Source organism: Siniperca chuatsi, linkage group LG1 (assembly GCF_020085105.1).
Source record: "Siniperca chuatsi isolate FFG_IHB_CAS linkage group LG1, ASM2008510v1, whole genome shotgun sequence".
Classification (NCBI taxonomy): Eukaryota; Metazoa; Chordata; class Actinopteri; order Centrarchiformes; family Sinipercidae; genus Siniperca; species Siniperca chuatsi.
In genome coordinates, this window is record NC_058042.1 from 28573734 (window position 1) to 28597474 (window position 23741).

The 23741-nt window shown below is 40.0% G+C and overlaps 1 protein-coding gene across 2 annotated transcripts; it reads left to right on the forward strand.

Annotated features, from left to right (window-relative positions):
• The first annotated feature begins 15 nt into the window (after window positions 1–15).
• On the forward strand, window positions 16–22712 carry LOC122873417 (aminopeptidase N-like). Of its 2 annotated transcripts, none has more exons than XM_044190101.1 (21): window positions 16–441; window positions 10377–11110; window positions 11278–11420; window positions 11764–11903; window positions 12127–12253; window positions 14862–15016; window positions 15579–15692; window positions 15829–15972; window positions 16471–16536; window positions 16962–17027; window positions 17139–17314; window positions 17979–18055; window positions 18201–18334; window positions 18451–18506; window positions 18594–18741; window positions 18872–18963; window positions 19153–19263; window positions 19481–19648; window positions 21295–21435; window positions 21728–21809; window positions 21941–22712. In XM_044190101.1, exons 2-21 carry the CDS (start codon window positions 10506–10508, stop codon window positions 22091–22093), a joined length of 2898 nt encoding a protein of 965 aa, XP_044046036.1. In that variant the 5' UTR covers window positions 16–441; window positions 10377–10505; the 3' UTR covers window positions 22094–22712. The 2 variants fall into 2 exon arrangements, with proteins under 2 accessions (XP_044046036.1, XP_044046043.1); XM_044190108.1 differs by having other exon boundaries at window positions 139–436.
• The last annotated feature ends 1029 nt before the right edge of the window (window positions 22713–23741 follow it).

A 23741-nucleotide genomic window follows, 5' to 3' on the forward strand; every position in this document is an offset into this window, starting at 1 on the left:
CTGTGGCTGTGCTCTGTTGTGCACCAACTCCTTCACAACAACCTGGAGTTTTTCCTCATGTGTCAGCAGGTAAGCTGAGTCACCAGGCTATGGTCAACTGGCATCATGTGAAACTTCAAACTCAAAATGGTCAGAACACTGTACCTCTGTGGATCATATGCAGTGACTTCTTTCTGCTCAACCACAATGAGTTTGCAGTCTTGTTGATACAGCTGCATTCTTTTAGCCCCCCTTCCCACTAATTTAGGGATTGTTTTTTGTTTTTTTGGAATTGAGCTCCCTCCCTACATCCCTAGAAAAACCTGTGGTAACTCTCACCACCTCCCACCAGATGCAGACTGTGAGTGTTTAACATCAGACAGGATCATTCCACCTCAACTTCGGCATCTCATGAAGACTTAAATCAGGGTTTGCAGTGGACATTCAGCTACACAAGGTTAGGTATGTATTGTTTTCCCCATGTTTGGCATGTTAATTTATCCAACATGCTGCATGCCAAGTCACTCCTTTTGTTGCAAGTTATGTTTTCCTTCACAGCAGCGGTTCTGAAATAGCCTGTGTATTACTTCACAGCTTTTGGCATCTGGTGCCATGTTGCGCTGCTTCTTTTACAGCAAAGGTTTCTCAGATTTGATCTACATCTGCATTCTTGACTGTTCACAAATGGCGCATGAATACAGGATAGACAGAATATATCCGCTGTGAAATTATGTTTATAAAAATCAACGCTCAATAAAGATCTTTGGCCTCTAAAGTTAGTACAGAGCAGCCAGAGTCTTTGTTGCTTGTCTTTCTCTCTCATTTGATTTCACTGGTTTCAGTTCAAATGAAAGATCTCCATATAACAAGGCTAGTAACCACTATTTCAGTGGTATGCAGTTGTGAAATGCTTGTTGCTTTAACTTGGAGGTAATTCATCATGTACTCTGTAAATCCCAGTTTGACTTGTTGGCTTTGCTGTGGATTAATTGGTTGTCTGTTAACATCCAGCGTGGCCTGTACTGGATGTAAACTATACAGCTCCTACAGCTGGCTGAAGCTTATCTGTACAGTGTGGAGCTTAGACCACACAGATCTGGTAGTGTAGGTCACAGGTTCATGTGCAGCTAGAATGATAATGCAAAAGCGTGTGTGTGAGGGTACTAAAAGGTATTTTACCTCCACATTCTTGAGATAAGATGAGTTTTATTGATTCCGTGCAGGAAATCTGGCTGTAATGGCAAAGTACAAAGTGTGAGAGAACAGATAAATGATGCAAACAAAATTAGTGTGTGTCATGCTGGTGATATATTTCTCCATACTAGCCAAACTAAGATTTACAGTAAGAAGGCATGTGTCCAATTTTAGTCCTTCCCAGGTGTCACCAGTAATTTACAGTCCTGTGCAAAAAGCAGAATACATCTATTGCTAACTATGCCTACTCCTATTTTGATTTACAAAAACAATGCACAAGAAACACATATGCATGTGCACAGGGCATATTGTACAGAGGTGGTCACATGGCTCTTTTGTTGTAATTTTTTTACTCAATAAAAATATGTGACTGTGTGCGCCCAATATAAACATTCCCACTCTCAAGATTATCCTGCTTTCTGCTGGCCGGGGGAAAGTGCTTGTGGTTTGTTTGGCTTTATTGCCTCCTAACTTGGCCAAAAGGGAAAATCGGGACATTAGAGGCATTTATCAAACAAAAGGCTGTTTCATTTTCACTACTTCCTTGTGAACCCCTGTTTACCGATTTCACAAACAGATTGTGCTTCACCCTGAAAAACAATAACATAATCATTTTTGACTTTTAGCACACACTGCACCTGGAACAGAATCCTTCTGGTCTGTTAGGTTAAGATTTAATATAGTATATATACAGTATATAATAAAAGTACATACATGTCATTTGCAAAAGTAACTCGCAGTAACTACATATTTGATCAGAACTGAGTTAAGAAGATATATAAATCAATGTATTTAAAATGGACAAGAGAGCTGAAAGAACACATTTTGATTGTAGATACTTATATACTTATAGTTTTCCCCTTACATTCAGTGAGGATTATTCAGAGGGCAGAATCTTTACATTTTTACCGGTATTATGTAGGTTCTATGGCAATGACTTTTTGGGGTCAAATAATCGGCCTAAAAAGGCATAAAATGAAGGCATCACAACCTTTCTATTGGTTTGCCGTCCAGCCTGAAAACTTTTTAAACATTTTCTAAACCCTTTTTTCTCAACTTCACTGCTTCTATAGTTACTGCTCTCTACATTTGTAGGGCAGTATAGTAACTAATTACAAGAAATGTTTTAAAAAGTAATTGGTAAATAGTTTTTTTTGTGTACACAGGGGATTACTACAGCGTTATCACTTCAGGCAATGCTTGGCAGACGCACAGATGGCTGAGAGCATGTATCGTAATTATAGAGAGATCCTAGAATGTCCATGTTTGTGTGGTCTTGGTCTGCAGATCCATCATTTCCAGATGTTCTGTACCTTTTGGGTGTTGAGTTCACATAGGAGGATTGTTTGGTTTTTTTTGGTGCCTCAAGGACTCATCTTTTCAGCCTGTCTTTCTTAATTAAATGGTAGATAACCCTGATAAAGTGTGCCTTATCATTGCTGCACCTTACCTGGTCGATTAAACAAGTTGGCAGATGTTGATATTTGATCATCTCATTTATTGCTGCCTTATCTACAGAAAGTAATAGGCTGAAATACCAAGACAGGTTAGAAATAATAGGAATTCAAATTTCCATAATCAAAATCTTACCTTTTCATTAAAAGCTTTGTACCTTTACCACAAGGGATATCTGTTACCATCATAATAAGCCAATGGAGAATTATCTGTATGCATGTAAAGTCTAAAAACAGATGCCTACACACAAGATTGGCATAGACTGGGTGTAGCTTCAGTCAGCTAAGGTAAAAATATAGATTCCTGTAACAAAGGGCATCTTATGTTTATCTGCAGCCTCTCACTATCATAAAAGTGTTATAGATTACTATTCCAGTGTACCATTAGTTGTAGATTAACCATCAATTTAGTTATTCCTAATCGTAGTTTATTACACACACGTGTGTGAAGGGAAGACTGTGTGTTTTCTCTGTTTACCAAAGAATTACCTCTTTGTAATAAGGCATACATTATAAGGGATTTTTAAGTTGTAGCTAAAGCCTTTATTAATGTTAGGTTAATACATAGTAAGCCATTAATATTGCAATGTTTGGATTGACATACTGTAAATAATCAATTTGGCTGGTATATATGTTCCTCCAGCCAAACATACATTGTTTTTAGCTCTTCATATCATCACAAAGACCGGTTACATTCTACAAAGGAGTTGCAGCGCATCCTGACCAAAATCTATTTATTAGCAACTTATTAACTGTTTACAACTGCAGTACTGATGATTTATTAGGAAGTCAGAAAGCCATGAGCCATTAATCATTAACTAGCATTTATGACTGCAGGTGTAATAGCTTATTAGAAAGTAAGTCATTACTAAAAGGTCAAGTGTTTCACACATTAGGTCTGCAATTGTAAATATTATTAAATCATTAATAGGAATGTGAGTTGGGGACTTTCAACAACAGCAACTCATAGTCTATATCAGCAGATAAAGTTTGCTCAGTTGTCATGGAGATGGCTGCTGTCATCATGTGAAGAGTATACAACTTCAGTCATGGGCCAAGGTCAAAAATTAACTTGGACACAAGTTTTTCCACAACAAAATTAGTACATTAAGTTTCAATTACAATCCCCCTATTAAATATGCCCTATTAGAAAGTGGTAACAAATATTTAATAGATACTTCTGTACACTAAAAGAATATTATTATCAAACTGTTTTTATAAAGAATATCATAAAATATATAAAAGTTATGACAAATGAAATACTCATGGGGAAAAAATGTATTTTATTAACCAAGACAACCATCTGCTTATGAACAGCTGACAGATCTGTCGACATGTGTTTCTCATTTACTCCCACATGTACAGTATGATGATCAGAGGAAACATCTGTACATCCGCTATCAGATAGGAAGGAAAGGAGGGATGTTACACTAGGACAAATTGCATCAGAATTTTGTACTTCAAATGGTGGAAGTAACAAGTGGCAAAGTATGCTTTGAGTTTGCGTTATGTTCTATCATGTATGTCAGTATGCTCTGTACCTGCAGATATTACTACAGCTGATCCCTTTGCAGTTACTGATGATGTCAAGTGATTTTGATATACAGTAGATGAGGAGAAAACTGCTGATCTCCCACTAAAGCCAGCAGAATTATGTCACTGGAAAACTTGTGGTGTAATTATCTGAGAAAGTTTTAGCTACGTTGGGAAGACTTTGTTGGTTAAACTGTTTGTAAGTCTGAGCCATCAGTTTACCATGACATTTTCTATAACCTTTCATTGATTTTTATTGATGGGGAGGTGAAAATAAGCATTTAACTTGTCATTCTTACATCAGTGTACAGTTTCTTTCATCCTTAATAAACTCCAGGCTTCCTGGATACAAACTAAATGGAGGTACTACAGGTTATCCGTTATAGAATTAATAAATATAATTTTAATGACTTTCCATTGAAACTGTTACCTTTTCTACATCATGATGAGCATTTATGGTCTAAAGTGTATGAGTTAGGACTACATAAAAATGTTAGACTGCTGGGAATAGTAAAGAGTGTCAGGGAAAGATATCTTTCTGCGGTGTGAAAGTTGTCTATGTCCGCAAGAGATATCATAGTTGCTATTTGCAATAATTGCTCAACGCTCACTATAAAGATTTGTATTTTGAGAACGAGGGAGCACACAATTTGCTACTGAAAGTTGTGAAGGAAACGGTCTGTGGTGATGGTCAGCACGGAGATGCCAGTAGGCTACGGAGGACCACCCACCAAGAAGACCCGAACTGGAACACTGCTGGACATGTATGAAGAAATGATCGAGTAGAATGTTGACTCGGAACAGGCATACACGAGTGAGACAGCATCACAAGTTAGTAAAGCCTAGGTCTACTCCACAGCATGTTTTTCTTAACCTTTAGGATATTTGCATGCTGCATAATGCACAGAAACTGTGACTATATAGATTATTAGAAGCCACCATTCCCCGAAACTGTAGACGCCTCATCCAAGCCTGTTAAAGTAGGATGAATTTGTTTGAAAATGTTATATAAAAATAAATATGATATGTTTTAGATGTAACCTAAGTTGAAGTAGTTATCTTATTTTCCTCAATGAGTGTGTACATTTTGACAGCATTATATTTTATGTCTGCGTCTGCCATTCAGCCATCAAGATTGTTTACCCTCAGCATAAACTACAGGTTATGAACTTCTTTTTAAAATACAAAAATGAAATTATTGTTATTGCATTGGTATAGGCCATGAGAAGCAGGTAATCATCGGTTATCGTATCGGCTGAAAAAAATCTATATCGTGCTTTCCTATTCCCTGACACTCTTTACTATTCAGTTGTAAATGTTTCCTACATCAGTTGTAAATTTTGCTTATCAAGTCTGTTCGATAATGTCACACTGTGATCTTTGTTCTAATCAAATTGTTCTCTTTCAACATTCATTTTGGTATCTCACTATGGGATATGCTCCCTGCGCTATCCCCCAGAAGCTATTTTACACTATGCCAGTCTTGACTGGCAGACAGACGTGGAGGAGGGAGGAGGGATTTCCTTCTGCTATAATAGCCTGATGTAACATTCTCCCTTCAGTCTTAAACCTCTTCTCCCAGAAGCAACCTCTTAGATGGCAGGTGTGGCTAATGGGCTAGCAGCAAAGTTCATCCACAGACAGAAGGGAAACGACAGGGAGGTGAAGGGACAGTCAACGAGAGAGAGCGTGCGAGAGAGAGAAACAGCTGTTTCTCTGCGTCTCCCCGTGCTGATTTTGAGTGATTATTGTGGAAGCTCTGATTAATAAATGTAAATAAATAATGCTTTGTTTGTGATGTGCTCCAGGCACTGTGACTTTTTCTTTCCCCCTGACCTGCCAGAACAGCACCCTCTCCTGATTTACAAATTAAACACTGCAACCTGTAGGCTATCTAGGCCAATAATTTGACGTAGCCTCTGGGAAGACACATCGGAATGATCTAATATGACTTCACTCAAATATTGGTGGGGACAATTCTTTCCTCCCAAAATATTGGGAGGAAAGAATTATGAAAACCTATTCCTTATGAAAACCTATTCCCTTGGTGGTGAAGACAGGGATTACCAAGTGTGGTGAGATCACCAGCGGTAAGCCAAGTGTCAGTTACGAATAAAAAGTTTTTAAAAAATTTGCAACATTTGAGATTTGCAACATTTACTCCACTGCTCAAAACACTTGATTTAGCGGGTTAGGGCAATTGTGTCTGTTGGTAATATGGACAAGAATAGAGGTCAAGGAGTGGTGTAATCATTCCACAAGGGGGAGCTGGTGTGAGTGAAGGGTTCGACAGTCTTTGTTGTGGACATAGGGGGGGAAGAGGGTTTAGATAGGCATGTGTGTAATGTAAATAGTCAATCACATGTGGAAGACAGAACAGCGTGCTGCAAATTAGCAGCAAGCATGCGACTACCTTGCGTGTTCAGGTGAAGACAGTCTCTTCTATACAGAGAGGAGAGCTCACAGAACAGGTCAAAGACGGATAAAATTGCCTTTTGTCAGCTCTGACTGCTGACGGGCAGTGTCATTGGTGCCGATGTGTACTATTAGTTTCATAATTGTCGAGAATGAATCCAGGATACTTAGGAATTCTCCCGGATGTCAGGAGTAGTAGCTCCAGGAAAACAGCACTTGACTGCATTTACAAGTAGTGGGGGGAAGAGAAGAATGGGTGACTGACAGTCTTTAGAAGGGATGAATGTTGTTGGCCTGAGGAAGTGGCATTTGGACTGGAGTGATTAACCTGCCTGAGTAATCCGCTACACCGGAACAGATTCCGATGCAGCGGCTCTGTCTGAAAGGGTGGGCAGCCGTGCTGGTTCAGCACAGAGCACCTGGTCATCTGAGGAGGGGAAAGGATCCATTATACCCAGCGCCACAGAACTGTTTCCCCGTTGGATAACTCCATTAGGACCTGCGGTGGCAGCGGCAGTGGGAGGTGGGTCAGCCACCACAGCAGCCGGGAAAGCCGTTGCAGCAGGAGTAGTCCCAGCTGGAGCAAGGTCCAGTTCCACATGGGAAGGAGCAGCATCAGCCATGGGAACAGCATTGGCCACGGGGACATCAGTAGGGTGACCCATGGCATCAGCTGGTAGCATGGCAAAGCAATTTAAGAGGTTTATGGACAGAAGTGAGGCAGCTCTGAGTCTTCCCGTCTTGCCATGTCTGACTACCACCTCCAACCAGGTAGCCTGTGAGCTAGGATTGGAACAGGAGGAGGGCCGGCAACGAGATGATGGGTCCCAGAGGATGGTATCTGAGCCACTTTTTACATTTAGGTAGTCCTTGCAGGGCATAATAATATTAAACCGGTTGTTGGATGTTCACAAAAACTCTGGGGAGGCTTTTCTAGAGTGGAAGTTAGCTGTTAGTTCCATTAGCTGTTAGCCAAGTCAGGAGCTAGTAGACCGAAGTACAGGCTGGTGGCTAGCAGGCCGGTACGCACACATTCCACTGTGATTTTCGTGTGATATATCAAAGATACAGCTGTTCATAAGCAGATGGTCTGTGATATCTCTTTGATTTAAGACAGCTAGACAGCTCAGCAGAGAGACAAAACTCTTGGGATGTAAATCATGTGAGCCCTTTATCTTCCCACCAGCTGCAAAGCCGATGGCCATGGGTGGTATGTGCAGCGGATCTCCAAACCAGACTGCCAGCATAGACCTGCACGAGGCCTGCAAGAGAGCAGCTGCAAAGCCTGGCATTGCATGGCCTGAAGTCCTCACTAAGGCCACCATGTATCGCTACGAGGGAAAAAGGCTACCTAAAGTCAAATCCTCTACCAGACAGCTACTGCTGGTTTTTCCTGAGTCCATGAAGGAGGCGACTTGGTCATGGAGCAATCCACTCTCCGCCAAGAACCCCATCCAGGAAGGGTCGATGTTAGACTGGGTCGACATGGAAGACATGCCTCTGGGTTGAACCTCTGTTGGCTGAGGATGACATGTCGACCTCACCCACCCCAGCCCTGTGGGACGAATTGTGTGTCATAAGGACTGTAACCAGGGGTTACAGGCTGGAGCCTGTAACTTTGCACCACTCCACCCTGATTCAACGGGATATTGCAGTCACAAACTCAGGGAGAGAAAGCTCATATTTTGCAGGAGAAAATCCCTTTTCTGCAAAACAAGGGAGCTATTTGGATGGTACTGCTAGAGCAGTCCAGGTATTTTCTAGTCCCAAAGAAGGGTGGGAATAAGTTCAGAATGTTGACACACACAGCTCTGATACGCTTTGTGCATCCAGGCGACTGGTTTACATCCATAGACCTTAAGGACTATTATTTTCACTTCCCTATTTACCCCCCTCACAAAAAATATCTCAGATTTGCCTTCCAGGGCATAACAAATGAATGAATGAATACATTTATTTGATGACTAAAAAACACACTGCATTGTAGCCATTACATACTGATATACAAATATCTGTTGCTCCCGTTCAGCCTTTCATTAAGTCCACGGGTGTTTGTGAAATGCACCGATGCACATAGACGACTGGCTTCTGGCGGCACAGTCGATCCAGCAAATTCAGGCACACACCAGTCTGCTCACATCACATCTGGCGGCCCTGGATTTCACAATACACTGGGAAAAGTGTTTTGATCCCAACTCAAAACATTACATTCATAGGCCTGTCTCTAAATTCAATTGTGTTCAAAGCACGTCGGAAAGATCCTGTCAAGGAAAGTTATCACAACAGATGCCTTTCTAGCGGGCTGGGGAGCCAAGAAGGCAGGACAGTAAATGGCACATAGAGATCACAGATGCATTTGGTTCACATGAACTGCTTAGATCTCCAGGCTGTCTCACTAGAACTGAAACATTTTCTGCCCTTTCTGAGAGGGCAGCATGTTCTGGTCAGAACGGACAATACCACGGTAGTGTATATCAACAGACAAGGGGGGCTGCGTTCACGCCATTGGCTGTCTGCCTCGCGAGTTCTCAGTTCTGGCGTGGGCCTGGGCCGCTGCACTGAATGCACCACATGATGGACAGGAGTCACACAACATCCTGGTTCTGTCCAAAATTACGTTTTTACACTTACATGCTTGTTTTGTATGGATTAAACAAATTAAATATTTGTTATTTAGTGAGCTTTAGCGGTGCTGGTAGGCAGATTTTGTTACTGTTGGACAGAGCCAAGCTAACTGTTTCCCCCTCTAGTCTTTGTGATAAGCTTTTGACAACAATCATGTTTTGCTTTTGTTTGTTTTTGTTTCATTTTACATCAACATAGAGTAGCTCATGAATGGGATGCTTTTGGCAGCCTATTCTCAAAGGGTACATTATAGGAGCCAGGCTGTTGGCGTAGCTTCATTTGCCGTATAGCCATGAGAATGATATCAATCTTTTTCAACTCTCACAAAGAAAGCGAATAAACTTAATACCCAAAATGTTATATTATATTAAACTATTCCTTTAAAGCAAGACTGTCATTTTTGAAAGTAGAAATATCATAATATCCCTCTTGTGGATGAAGTGTTTATATTGAATTGATAAACAACAAAATACACTCTTGCTAAATTAAATACACCTAAGGGTTTTGCAGTTAGAGCCTTCCTTGTTACAGTATGGTATGACCAGTAGCTTATGGTGTGTTAATGCTAGGTAATGTTAACAAACTTTAGATAGATATTGTTTAGCATCTATCCGCATATCTATACAGCAATAATTGACAAACGTCAATTTGCTGAGTTTGTCACTATATTTGTTCAGTAACATTTCTAAATTTAAATTTAAAAAATTCTCATTGTATAGCATTATCTGATGATTTTTCTCATGCTGCTGAATGTTCTTCCACATACGGTTTTGGTTCTATTGATCTTTATTGATTTGTTGTTAGAATTGATCTTCATCACAATTCTGATTGCTGAAGTTGCATGCAGTGATATTTTCTCTTGAATCATATGGTGACATTTGGCAGGAAAGATAAGTCATCTTTTTGCTCCCATGTTGTCCAATGTATATAGGATGGTAACAACTGGCAACCTTACTCTACACCACTGATCACTGAGAACGTTTCCATGAGCTTCCCTGCGTGGAAGACTTTGCTATGCATGTTATTATACAAGAGTACAGTACAGTACAGTAGTAACAATAAAGTTACAATGCCAGTTCTGAACAACATTGATTGTGCACCATTACTTGACAAATACAAATCTAAGAGCTGCTGAGTTGCAGACTAAATAACCAAGGTCTTTCCATTTCTCCTTAGGTGTTATGAAAATGTCCTTTTTGCCATGTTAATAGCTCAACCATTAACTGAGGAGGGAAGAGACGTGCTGTGCTGGACAAACACAGACTGAGACCCCTCAGAGTTCTTCTCTGACCTCCTGAGTCAGACATGGGGAAAGTCTACCATGTCAATAAAAATGTGGGCCTTGGGATGCTTGTACTGGCGGCCAGTGCTCTGGCTACGATTATAGCTCTGTCCATTGCCTATGACAAGGAAAGGACCAAGAATCAAGACAAGCCTGGAGATGAAGCAACAGACAGCACCAGCATGCCTACACCCCCCACCACCTCCTTCACCCCGAAAGAGCCCTGGGACTACTACAGACTTCCGGACTCCCTCGTTCCTGTCTCCTACAATGTGACCCTTTGGCCCCGGCTGGTGCCTAACGCAGACGGCTTGTACATCTTCACTGGACATTCAGCAGTGATCTTAAGATGTGTGAAGGAAACAGACCTCATCATCATCCACTCCAATAAGCTGAACCTCACCACCTCCTATGGGCACCTTGCTCAGCTGAGTGGCCTGGGTGAAGCCACTGTGCCTGCTATACAAAAGTCTTGGCTTGTTGTGAAGACGCAGTATCTGGTTCTTCAGCTACGCAGCAGACTAGCTGTTGGAGCGTCATATGTACTTTACATTGAATTTAAGGGGGAGCTGGCAGATGACCTGGAAGGCTTCTACAGGAGTGAATACACTGATGATGGTGTGAAAAAGTAAGAAATGACGTAGCATAGCATAATGGTGCACTGTTATTGTGCTCTTGACAGTGAGAGTTAATTTTCATTTTTTCATTCCAATGTTTCTCTTGGTGGGACTTTGGAGTATCTTTCGCTGGGTAGATGTCTATATTATGTTAATGTTTAACTGGAACATTTTGCAGAGTTGTCGCTACCTCGCAGATGCAAGCGACGTATGCCAGGAAAACGTTCCCTTGCTTTGACGAGCCAGCCATGAAAGCCGTCTTCAATATCACCATCATCCATGACCGAGACACTGTGGCCCTGTCTAACGGCAGGGAAATTGGTTCGTTTTAGAAACACAAACATTCTCTCCTTTCAAATTTTTGTTACATCTGAATTCTCTGTGGAAACTGGGTCAGTACAAATTGTAAAATCAAATAAGAATAGAAAAACATATTGAAAATAAAACTGTATTTCAATTAATTGCAATACAAAGAACCCAAATGGTTGGTACAAGATATTTAACAGGTTTGTAATAAAAGCGATTTTCAGAGCAAATGACAGAAACATAAACATGTGTTATGTGTGAGACAGTTTCGTTGTAAATAATAGCTTGGACATGTTAGAAACTAGATGCTGTAATGCTAACAGAGTGTCAGAGTCTAACTCTTTCCCTCTCTGAACAGACATTGCAGACTCTGTCATTGATGGTGTGCCTGTCAAAGTGACTACATTTGAGCCCACAGAAAGAATGTCCACATATCTGCTGGCATTTATTGTCAGTGACTTTGTTAACATTCAATCAACCCAAAGCAACAGTTTATTGGTAAGAAGTTTTTGTTTGCTGTATCTACTTACATTACTAGTGTGGTCAGCATACAAATGAATTTGGATCATTAACCAAAAGTAGTTCACTATGACAAGGGTCATGAGGTCACATTATATAGATTATATTCCTGTGAACCCTGAATGCAATAAAAATCTTAGGACAAAGAAATTATTTTTTAAAATTCGTTATTGTGGACTGAAAGCTGTCAAATTCTTTGCAGGTTCGAATCTGGGCTCGAAGAAAAGCCATAAATGACAGGCAGGGTGACTACGCTCTCAACATTACAGGGCCGATCTTTCAGTTCTATGAGCACTACTACAATGCAACGTATCCGCTCTCCAAGTCAGGTAAGTCAAATCTGCATTAACATGCTTAGGCAAACATTTTCCTGTGAAAGATATATATATATATATGTATCGTAGAAAAGGTTTCAGTCGTAGTCATCTGGACACTGTTTTCAGAATCAAGACGTTTCGGCTCCCATCCGGAAGTCATTCTCAAAAAAAATTGGACGGGAACTGGAAATTTAAACTACTCTGAGTTACATAAGCCCTGCCCTCAGGAAGGAATCTGCCTGAGTATCTGTAAATAGCTAGTTTCACCTGAAACTGACCTAATAGTTTCAAGATGGCCCAGTAATCAGTAATCAGGCCTATTGTTCTCTGGCTGCATCTACTTCATCACTGCTAAGTGCCTGATTAGCATGTGATAGGCGTGACCAAGGTGATAATACACTCTGATAGACTTTGGGCAGATTAAATCTCAGACCACCATTTCTGTTCAAAGAGGGTTCTCTTTCTTCACAAAAATGGCTTCCTTGACGCCCGTTCAAACCAACTCTTCTCTCTACTAAGAATCTTCACCTCGCTGTCTTCAAATGTGTGGTTTGTAGCTTTTAAATGCAAATGCACGGCGCTCTGTAATCCTGAGTTAGCGTGTCGTCTGTGCTGATAAAGTCTTTTGTGAAGTGGCTGTTTGGTTTCGCCTATGTACCGTTCTTTGCAGTTTTCCTCACTGAACGGGGCGTCAAGGAAGCCATTTTTGTGAAGAAAGAGAACCCCTCTTTGAACAGAAATGGTGGTCTGAGATTTAATCTGCCCAAAGTCTATCAGAGTGTATTATCACCTTGGTCACGCCTATCACATGCTAATCAGGCACTTAGCAGTGATGAAGTAGATGCAGCCAGAGAACAATAGGCCTGATTACTGATTACTGGGCCATCTTGAAACTATTAGGTCAGTTTCAGGTGAAACTAGCTATTTACAGATACTCAGGCAGATTCCTTCCTGAGGGCAGGGCTTATGTAACTCAGAGTAGTTTAAATTTCCAGTTCCCGTCCAATTTTTCACACAATTGAGAATGACTTCCGGATGGGAGCCAAACGTCTTGATTCTGAAAACAGTGTCCAGATGACTACGACTGAAACCTTTTCTACGATAGAACACTCCTGGACGAATGAGGGACTACACCGTCCTATATATATGTATATATATATATTAATCTCATTTCCTTTATCTCACTTAGGACAGCATTCGGTCTTTCCAGTTAGAAAGAAAAACATTTTGTTCATTATGTGCAAGCTTTGCACATTTGCTGTTGGACATTTTTACTTGTATTTAGAAGGATTTCCAATAAGTAGAAAGAGTTTAACTTTTTAGATCAACAACATTACAAGGAACCAGTAGTAGTGAATCAACTAAGAGTCTACAGCCATGCAAGCGGCTCTGTGAGGCAGTACTTCTGTTCATAGGTGCTTTGAGGTAAATGCTAACCTCAGTATGCTAACATGCTCATAATGACAATGCTAACATGCTGATATTTAGTAGGTATAATGTTTCATGTTTACCATCTTAGTTTAGCGTGTTAGCATGCTAACATTTGCTAATTAGCACTAAACACAAAGTACAACTTAGGCTGATGGTATATGTAATGATGGTAAGTATATGGTCAGAAACCAAAGTAAGAATTTGATCTAACGATGGCACTATATGCAAAGTTAAGGGATTGCAAAAGTTACCATCACCATTCATCCTGAGGGGACATGAATACACCAGATTTCAAGACAATCCATCCAATAGGTGTTGAGACATTTCACTCACAACCACAAATGTCAACCTCATGTTGGTGTCAGAGGAAAAGCGATTAAGATTAATCATCTGGGAACCATGATTTAGTTCCAATCCATCAAGTAGATATTGAGATGAAGTGAAAATTTGGACCTGCCGGTTGTACTAGATGAAAAATTAAAACCAAAATTACTTTGGATTCATCCTCTGGGTGCAATGAGTGTCAAAATTTCATGGCACTCTATCTAACAGTTGTTGAGATATTTCAGTCTGGACCAACGTGGTGGACAGACCGACCAACCGACTGAGTGACAGACCGACATTGCCATAGAGCCATGCCGCTAGCGTGGCTAATAAGCAAAAACCAGACAAGACAACACAACATTAATGTTATCCCAAATATGCTCTATTGTCTCTATTGTGCCAAGCTCCATTTCAAAACCTCAGTTATGAGCAAACATATACCTCATAGACAACATAAACTCAATGCCCTCAAAAGGTCAATTTGATGAATCAATCAGTTCATCAATAAAGTCATAATCCACCAAACTGCATGTATTTCAATCTCACTTTTCTTCTTTTTTCACCAACTTCTTCTGACAAATACAACCAAACAACTGGAATTTTAGTGAAACAAGCACTAATTGGTGGATCAGGTATATGCTAATTTATTTACCAGCAGATCCTTATTATGTGAAAAATGTCACGATGATGTCAGATATGCAAGGTAATATTAAAATACTGAATGTTTTTTATTGCTTAATGAGACATCGTTGCCATTCAAAAGGTAATGGATCATATTAAGGCTAAGTGCACACTGGTGGTCCATTTTTAATTAAGATTTCATTTCAGATTTCTAATGCATTTCTGATGTCCTTTTCCTCCCCAGATCAGATAGCTCTGCCTGACTTCCATGCTGGGGCAATGGAGAACTGGGGTCTGGTCACATACAGGGAGACGGCCCTGCTCTTTGACCCCATCATATCCTCCACTGGAAACAAAGAGAGAGTTACAACTGTAATCTCCCATGAACTTGCACACATGGTAGGCCATAATATTTCAGCCAAGTTGCTGTCATCACATCAGTTCCACTTTAGTCTTATAGTGACTTAAAATAGGGGATTATAATCAGGACGTTCATTTGGTGCAAACTCAATCTCAGCTAAGTCCACTCTTGTAAAGAACACAGTAATGTTGTAAACATACATTTAGCCAGAGTACTCAACCCCCCATTGCAAAAGCAGATGACAGATAATCACCTGGGGATAAGTTAACCCTGCTCCCTTTTAGATGTATTTAAAACCTGACATCATAAGTGATGTGAAAATCTGTGGTTGGGAATTTTCTTAAGCCCCTGCCTAGTCAGTTTTTGGAGTTGAACTTCAGTGGTATGTTTCCCAAAATCTTAACTCACTGTGGCAGAACTCTTTATCTCTGTACTCTTCATGTGTTGTGTTTTTTTAGTGGTTTGGCAACCTGGTGACTTCTTAAGCCCCTGCTTAGTCAGTTTTTGGAGGTGAACTTCATTGGTATGTTGCCCAAAATCTTAACTCACTGTGGCAGAACTCTTTATCTCTGTACTCTTCATGTGTTGGTTTTTTTTTAGTGGTTTGGCAACCTGGTGACTCTGCAATGGTGGAATGACCTGTGGTTGAACGAGGGGTTTGCATCATACGTGGAGTACCTTGGAGCTGACTCTGCTGAGCCCACCTGGAACATTGTAAGAGCCATGCTTGTACCTTCAAAGACAGTGAGCTTTGACAAGTAGAGAAGTGCTGTTACATTTCACGGATCAATGACCTCTCAGAGATACAGGTAGAAAACCTGTCCTAATTCATCTCTCTGCTTGGCTACAGAAAGACCAGATTGTACTGTCTGATGTGCACAAGGTGTTTGCTGTGGATGCTCTGGCTTCCTCCCACCCGCTGTCCCGCCGAGAAGAGGAGGTCAATGAACCTGCTCAGATCAGCGAGATGTTCAACACCATCTCCTACAGCAAGGTCTGGTCCTCTGACAGAATTGTATACAGTATTTATTACAATTTTGCCATTTCACATTTTTCTCAAAAGTATTGACAATATAGCTCAATCTGTTCATTTATTTTTATGAGTAATGAGCCCCTATGATACAATAAAATGCTCAAAAATGAGGCAATACCTATGACATTGATATAATTTAAAGCCAATTTTTAGTTTGTATAGTCCACTTTTAGGCAGTTTTACCGGATATAATTTGTTTGTTTTTTTTTAAATTTCCAGGACACCCAAGAAAACTAGAACACCTTTGTATCAGAAAATATTCAGTATGACTCTCAGTTTTGAGTCTTTTTTTCATTCACCCAGCCCTGAGTGCTGTCATATCTATCTGAGGAGCCATATTGCACCATCAGGGAAACATCTTGTTTTAATATTTCTGTTGGATTGAATGCAAAACCCTTTGTTGTTATGAGAAGTTCAAGCCAACCAAAATCTGGTGGTGTCTGTGTTTGTTGTTTTCAGGGAGCTGCAGTGCTCAGGATGCTCTCAGAGTTTCTCACTGAGCCTGTGTTTGCCAAAGGACTCAGTGTGAGTAGTTACTTTGTTATAAGGCCTCATCACATAATTACTGCTGCCAATGTGCATCTGTGTGTGTGTGTGTGTGTGTGTGTGTGTGTGTGTGTGTGTACTGGTAGTGACACGTCTGTGGGTATGACGAATCAAACCAAATTCATCCATTTGTTAGTCAAACTGGTGTGTGTGAGTAAACCACAAGATTACTCAAGATCATTTGCTTTTAATTTATGAGTTGTTACTTCCCGTCTGTAGTGGTTTCTGTTGGGAAAGGTTGTGACCGATAACACACATGAACATGTTGCCTAATGGCATTATTACGTATGAAGGCATTAGGCTAATGCCTTCATACGCAGCTTTAACTTTAACTTTAACCTAAGGCAATGTTTTGACAGTTACTGATGCTTGAGCTGCTGTTCATAACTGCTTTCTCTTCTCAGTCTTACCTGAACACATTCGCCTTCGGCAACACGGTGTATACAGACTTGTGGGACCACCTCCAACAGGTCGGTACGGTTAAAATCTTTACAGTCACAAATGTGTGATTTCACCTGGCAATGTGTCCGTGGGTGTGTGTGTTTCTTTTTACATTCCTGATACCCTCTCTTTGTTGGCAGGCAGTTGAAAACACACCAGGTATGCATATTCCTGACACTGTCCACAACATCATGAACCATTGGACTCTTCAGATGGGCTTCCCAGTGGTCACTATTGACACCCGGACAGGAAGTATCACCCAGAAACACTTCCTGTTGGATCCAGACTCTGTAGTGGACAGGCCCTCTCAGTTCAAGTAGGAATCAGTTTTACCTTGTCCTGTAAGTTCCATGTAGACAATAAATTAAAAAATGTATTCCTTAATGCAACATCTGCTATTTGGATGAATGTCTACCTTGATAAAACAATTAGTACTGGCTGAAGCACAAACGAAATAGCTATAAGTCTTGGAGTCATAATATTGTAAATATTGTAGCTCGCAACAAAAGTTCTCTACTTAGGCACAGCAGTGCTTCAAGCTAATTGCTTACATGGGCATGCTAACATTTTCAAAATGACAATGTTAACATGCTGCTGTTAAGCAGGTGTAATGTTTCTCATGTACACCATCTTAGTTTAGTGTGTTAGCATGCTATCATTTGCTACTTAGCACTAAACAAAAAGTATAGCTGAGGCTTATGGGAATGTCATTAGTTTTGCATGTAATAAACCCAAGTATTGGAAAAATTCAAAATTTGACCTGATGGTTGCGCTAGATGAAAAGCAAGAGGATCACCAAAGTTATCACAATTCATCCTGATGATGACATGAATGTATGTACTACATTTAATGGCAGTCCATCCAGAAGTCCGACAGAAAGACTGACTAACAGCCTGCCAGCCTGCCATTCTTAGAGCCATGCCGCTAGCATGGCTAAAAACCAATATTGTTCCACCATCTTTATCTCTATTTCTGTCCAGTTACACGTGGTTTGTCCCGATTAAATGGATGAAGACAGGTGTGGAGCAGCAACAGTACTGGCTCCTTCAAAAGACAGGTATGGTCATAGTAACACCCACTGCCCTGCATCCGCATCTGCATACTAGAGAAGAAAATACTTCCTACCAGCTTAGTGGACTCAACCACGGGGCAGTAGCATTAACTGAATATTTTGCACATCTTTCTGTAATGTTTTTCATCAGACACCCACAGTCTGATGAGAGTTTCAGGAGAGGACTGGGTGCTGGCGAACACCAAGGTATCTGGATACTTTAGGGTGAACTATGATCTTGACAACTGGGATCGTCTCCTCTCCCTGCTCAACACCAACCATCAGGTGAGTCACATGCCCATTCACCTGTCAAAAGTTGTACTGACGATTTTGTTTGTGCTGGATGTCCACTTTTAGATAAACACAAGATGTAACATGTTTGTGTGTGTCATTTATTTCAGGCTTTACCAATCCTCAACAGAGCACAGATCATAGATGATACGTTCAACCTAGCAAGGTAAAGAAAAACAAGTATTTAAAGTATTAAATCCTTCACAATTTGTATGTTTACAAAGAATACGAAAGATTTGTTCCCTTTGTGTAGAGCCAAAATAATCAATACAACTTTGGCCCTGAGAACTACCAAATACCTGTCCAAGGAAAGAGACTACATCCCCTGGGAATCAGCTCTGAGAAACCTCGACTTCTACATCCTCATGTTTGACCGCACTGAGGTCTATGGAGCTTTACAGGTTAATACTGCTTTACTACTAATACTAATACTGCTCATTCTGATACTAACAGGAGAACTAATATATAGTATAATGGGAAAGTGTAAAACGATTGGACATAAAAGCTCTTGCTGATATATTTTTATTTTAGGCATACCTTAAGAAACAAATCCAACCACTTTTTGAGCACTTCAAGACGATTACAGCTAACTGGACCAAAGTACCGACAGGACACACTGACCAGTAAGAATTCTTACACCAGAAGATGTATTTTTAAAGCAAAAAGCAAGTGACTTACCATTAGGTGACATGATTTAATTCAATGCAATATTTAATTTGGATTGTTACCTTTTCCACAAGCCTCACACATATTGGATATTGTCATACTATATTGCAGTTTTTCCCAACTTTCTCAAACATCTCCCTTCTCAGGTATAATCAGATCAATGCTATTGGAATAGCATGCAGTATGGGTGTGGAGAGTTGCAGGGAGCTGATCAAAAGCTGGTACAGACAGTGGATGGAAAATCCACATAACAACCCGTGAGTACGGAGCAGTTTAAGTCAGTTATTTTGTGTTTTGGACTGGGTTGTTTGTACAGTCTGTGTTAATTAGCCCCATACAGCCAGTGAAACGACTGTACAAACGTTAGCTGTAGCTAGCTAGCAATGTACACACCAACTGTGTGTGTGTGGTGTGAGCCTGTGTGATTGGTATTCATTGTCTAATCTACTGTATGTTTACCTTAATGTTGACCAGGATCCATCCTAACTTGAAAAGCACAGTTTACTGCAGTGCCATAGCTTTTGGTGGTGTGAAGGAGTGGGACTTTGCCTGGAGAATGTTCAAGAACGTCACTCTGGCATCCGAAGCTGCCAGGCTCAGGTCGGCCATGGCCTGCACCAAAGAACCTTGGCTTTTGAACAGGTACATGCAACATCCAGATTTGTGGGAGTATCTTCGTTCAAGATGTTCTGTGAATCAGAATCAGAATCAGAAATACTTTATTGATCCCCGAGGGGAAACTCTTTCGTTACAGCTGCTCACTATCACTTCAATGCACACAGGAATAGAAGTACTAAGCAAATCAAAATATAATACGCTATAATACAGGTAAGAAAAATTAAATACAAAGTGGATATGAAGTATAAAAGCTAAAATAAGTGTAAGTACCAAAGTGGATTTAGAGGTTGATAAGTATGTACAGAATAATACAATGTAATAATATAAGTAATAAGTAATAGTGCAATAATGAGTATTGTCAAGTTAAGTGTAGCTTATTAATGATTATGAGACGGTGGATATTGCACAGCAGTAATAGAAGTATGACTAAATATAAATAAATAGGGAATTTTAATCTGAAAACAGAGTATATTGCACCAGAGTATTAAACAGAGAATATTGCACAATATTGCAAGTATAGCAGTGATGTTAATGATCCAATGTATAGTTTAGTGACTTAGGGTCATATAGACTGACAGGATATTCATCCATGCATGTTCTCTACCATTGTACAACACTAGAACACTTACATTTATTTAAGACTGTAGATTTTTTATGTTTTCTGTGCTGTCAAAGACACTAACTTGGTTGATTAATAAGAATTAAATTCACTTCACAATTGCGTCGGATACTTGAACATTGATCTGACATTTTGTTCAAAAACAAGATAGCCACCATCTGGCAAAGGTTTCACTTGGAGTTTTCATGTAGAATGATTTAAAGTGAGCCTGTACATTTTGCTGAACACCATCCACCTTGGCCACAAGTAACAAACACAGGACAATGACGCATAAAAAACATTAAACTTTGTATCTGTAACATGCTAAAGTGTAACAGTGGCACAAGAAGCAATGAGTTATAGGGTCAGCGAACTGACTCAGTAATGTCGGTTGCACAGCAATATCTACTTTATACTTGCTAGCATTGGCTAACATTAGCCACCATAAGCTAGTGGTCATACTGGACCAAAAAAAGGCTGTAGCAGGAGTTATCATGCTGGCAACATGGCAAAGGAGATATCATTGTCTAAAGTCAAGAAAAATTTCTTGCCTGCAAATTTGAGGGCAAAGGTTTCAAGGAGTATAACATAGGCTATAAGCTGTAGATGGGTGATTTCAAAATACTGACCCAGGGAAAGGTCTCCTTAATTTGATCAATCTAAATACACACCAACTGCATGTGTTTGTTTGACAGCTCAGACTTTGACTGATCTCACAACTCGCCAGTTATAATATTTTCCGGAACAATCTTCACCTTAATCCGTGCCACCTAGAGCGAATTTGCATCTGGTCACACCCTCTTGCATCTTTCTGTTGACTTTCATGCAAATGTGCCATGTCTAAAATTTGATGTGCATTCTGTCTGAACACACCTTTAGAGCTCAACTGACTTTACTATTTTAGGATAGTAGGAAACCCTAACACAAACGTAACAAACGTGTCACCCTTTTTACATGCTTCATATGTTTAAAATATTTAATGATCTTCAGCTAATTATTCTTCTGAAATAAATTTATTAAAATAGTGTTTCGGAAATTATTTATTCGTAATAAAAAGTTTTGGTTAAACCAGGTATCTGGAGTACACCCTAGACCCAACTAAGATGCGCAAGCAAGACGCCACCTCTACCATCCAGTATGTCGCCCGAAACGCTGTGGGGATGCCGCTGGCCTGGAACTTTGTCAGAGCAAGATGGAGCTACATTTTCCAGCAGTAAGAGCTCACAGGAGGGTTTGTTGGAAAAACAGTCAGCACTCACAAGGAATGAATTAAGGATGGAAGAATATTTAGTACACAGAATCCACAGCAGCTCTCAACTGAGTGTAAAAGGATTTCTAGGAAGAAATATTTTTTCTCCAAGTGCACATGGCTTGAAAAATAGTCAAGAGTCTTTGACAATGAAGCATGACTAACCATATATTAAGTGCTGATTATGTTGCAACTGTTTTTTGAGCCTTTACGTATCACTACATCTTTAAAGTGAACAGCATCTTTTTTTTTTTAGGTATGGAAGAGGATCATTTGCCTTTTCTAATCTCATCAATGGAATCACAAAGAGATTCTCTACAGAGTTTGAGTTGCAGGAGGTATGCAGCCCACACAGCCACAACCACACTGAAATACACACTATATTTCCCTGAGGGTATTTAGGGGGAAAGAAAGACAACAAATGCAGAAATTCAGTTTTTCTTTCTTTGTTTTTTGTGTCTCTCACCAGCTGAAGAAATTCAAAGAAGACAACCTCCATGTTGGTTTTGGCTCAGCCACCTTGGCCATGGAGCAGGCTATAGAGAAAACCACAGCCAACATCAAATGGGTGACAGAGAACAAAGCCCATGTGCTGAAGTGGTTTACTGAACAGTCCACATGAGAACACTTAGGCAGTCAAAATGACAAACTCTCTTTTTTTGTACTGTCAGGGATATGTCATTTTTTGGTAACAGTTGCGCAAAGATAACTGATCATCATCTTCCGAGCAAAGGACCAGACATGATGATTAGTGGACCACATGTATCACTATATATCAGAGATGTAGCGGTAAATAAAGAAGTTGAACTCTCACCTCTAGTCTGTGATTGTCATAGAGAAAACCATTGTAACAAAAGATTGTTTTACTCACATAACATTTATTTTTGCTCTCAGAAAGGCATTCATTCATGTTGTTCCTTTTCGTCATGCTTACTATGATGTATACAATGCATTTATATCATAAACATGAGGCACTGAGCCACTTGTAGAACACCAGAGCAGCATCGGTGTTCACTGATATTGATTGTACAAGGGACTGAAACCTGTGACTGTCATTAGTGACCCTAATTATGATGGGATGGGACTTAGAGTTTTTAACAACTAAATTAACTTCTTCCATGTTAAGTCATTCTCAATACTGGATATCTTTACATTGAGAATCAATCTGCCCTTCACTGGTAGGAGAGAAAGATATTGTAAAAAGCGATCTTACTGAATAAATGAGCCTGATTTGATTTTTATTAGGCTTCTTGTAGTTTGTCCTTTTAAACTTGACTATTAGATCATAACTCATTGTACAACATGATGTACTAATTGTCTGCCAAGTCTATACAAAAGCCTACATGCGCTGTAGATTTTGTACTCACTTAACATTGATATACTATCATTGTACAATGATGGAGGAGTAAGATTAGCACAGAGGAGAAATGTCTCTCGTTTCAGCCAGTTTGAAACAAATGCTGTGACACTGACAGTTCAAGGTGACAACATCAGAATCAGAAATACTTTATTGATCCCTGAGGGGAAACTCTTTTGTTACAGCTGCTCACTAAAACGTCAGTGCACACAGGAATAGAAGTTCTAAGCAAATCAGAATATAATACACTATAATACAGGCAAGATAAATTGAGTACAAAGTGGATATGAGTATAACATTTAAATAAGTGTAAAGTACAAAGTGGATTTACCGGTTCATGATAAGTATGTATGGTATAATAATACAATGTAATAATATAAGTAGTAACATGAGCTGATAAGAGGTTTTACTGCCTTCTAACGACCTGTCTAAAGCTGAAAACAGTGAAAAGGTTAAAGGGGTTCTCCACAGATTTTACATGTCAAAGTTAATCTACAAAGAGTACACAGCCTGTGAAAACAGTTGTATTGCTTCTGTGGCTTTTGAGAAGATTACTGTGACATCACCCAGGTATCTAGGTTTAGCTTGAAGAATACAAATTTTAAACAGGAAGCGGGCATCGAGTATGAAATATGTGTGTGTGTTAACCGGGCAGGGACGGTCTAACGACACGTGCTATCACGTTTGGAAGCGTCCAGTGTTTTGGGAGCCTTCTGGAGTTTGTGGCCATGGTATTTTGCATTGTACCTTCCCTTCATAATTTTAGTAATTGTCAGGAATCATTTTAACATCATAGCAGGCAACTGTACAGCCAAGTGCAAATATAAAGACAAGCATAGAACATTTTCAACAAAGTGGGAGAACCTATTTTGTTCAACCTAATGGTAAGCTTTCTGCCTGATGTGCCACACTT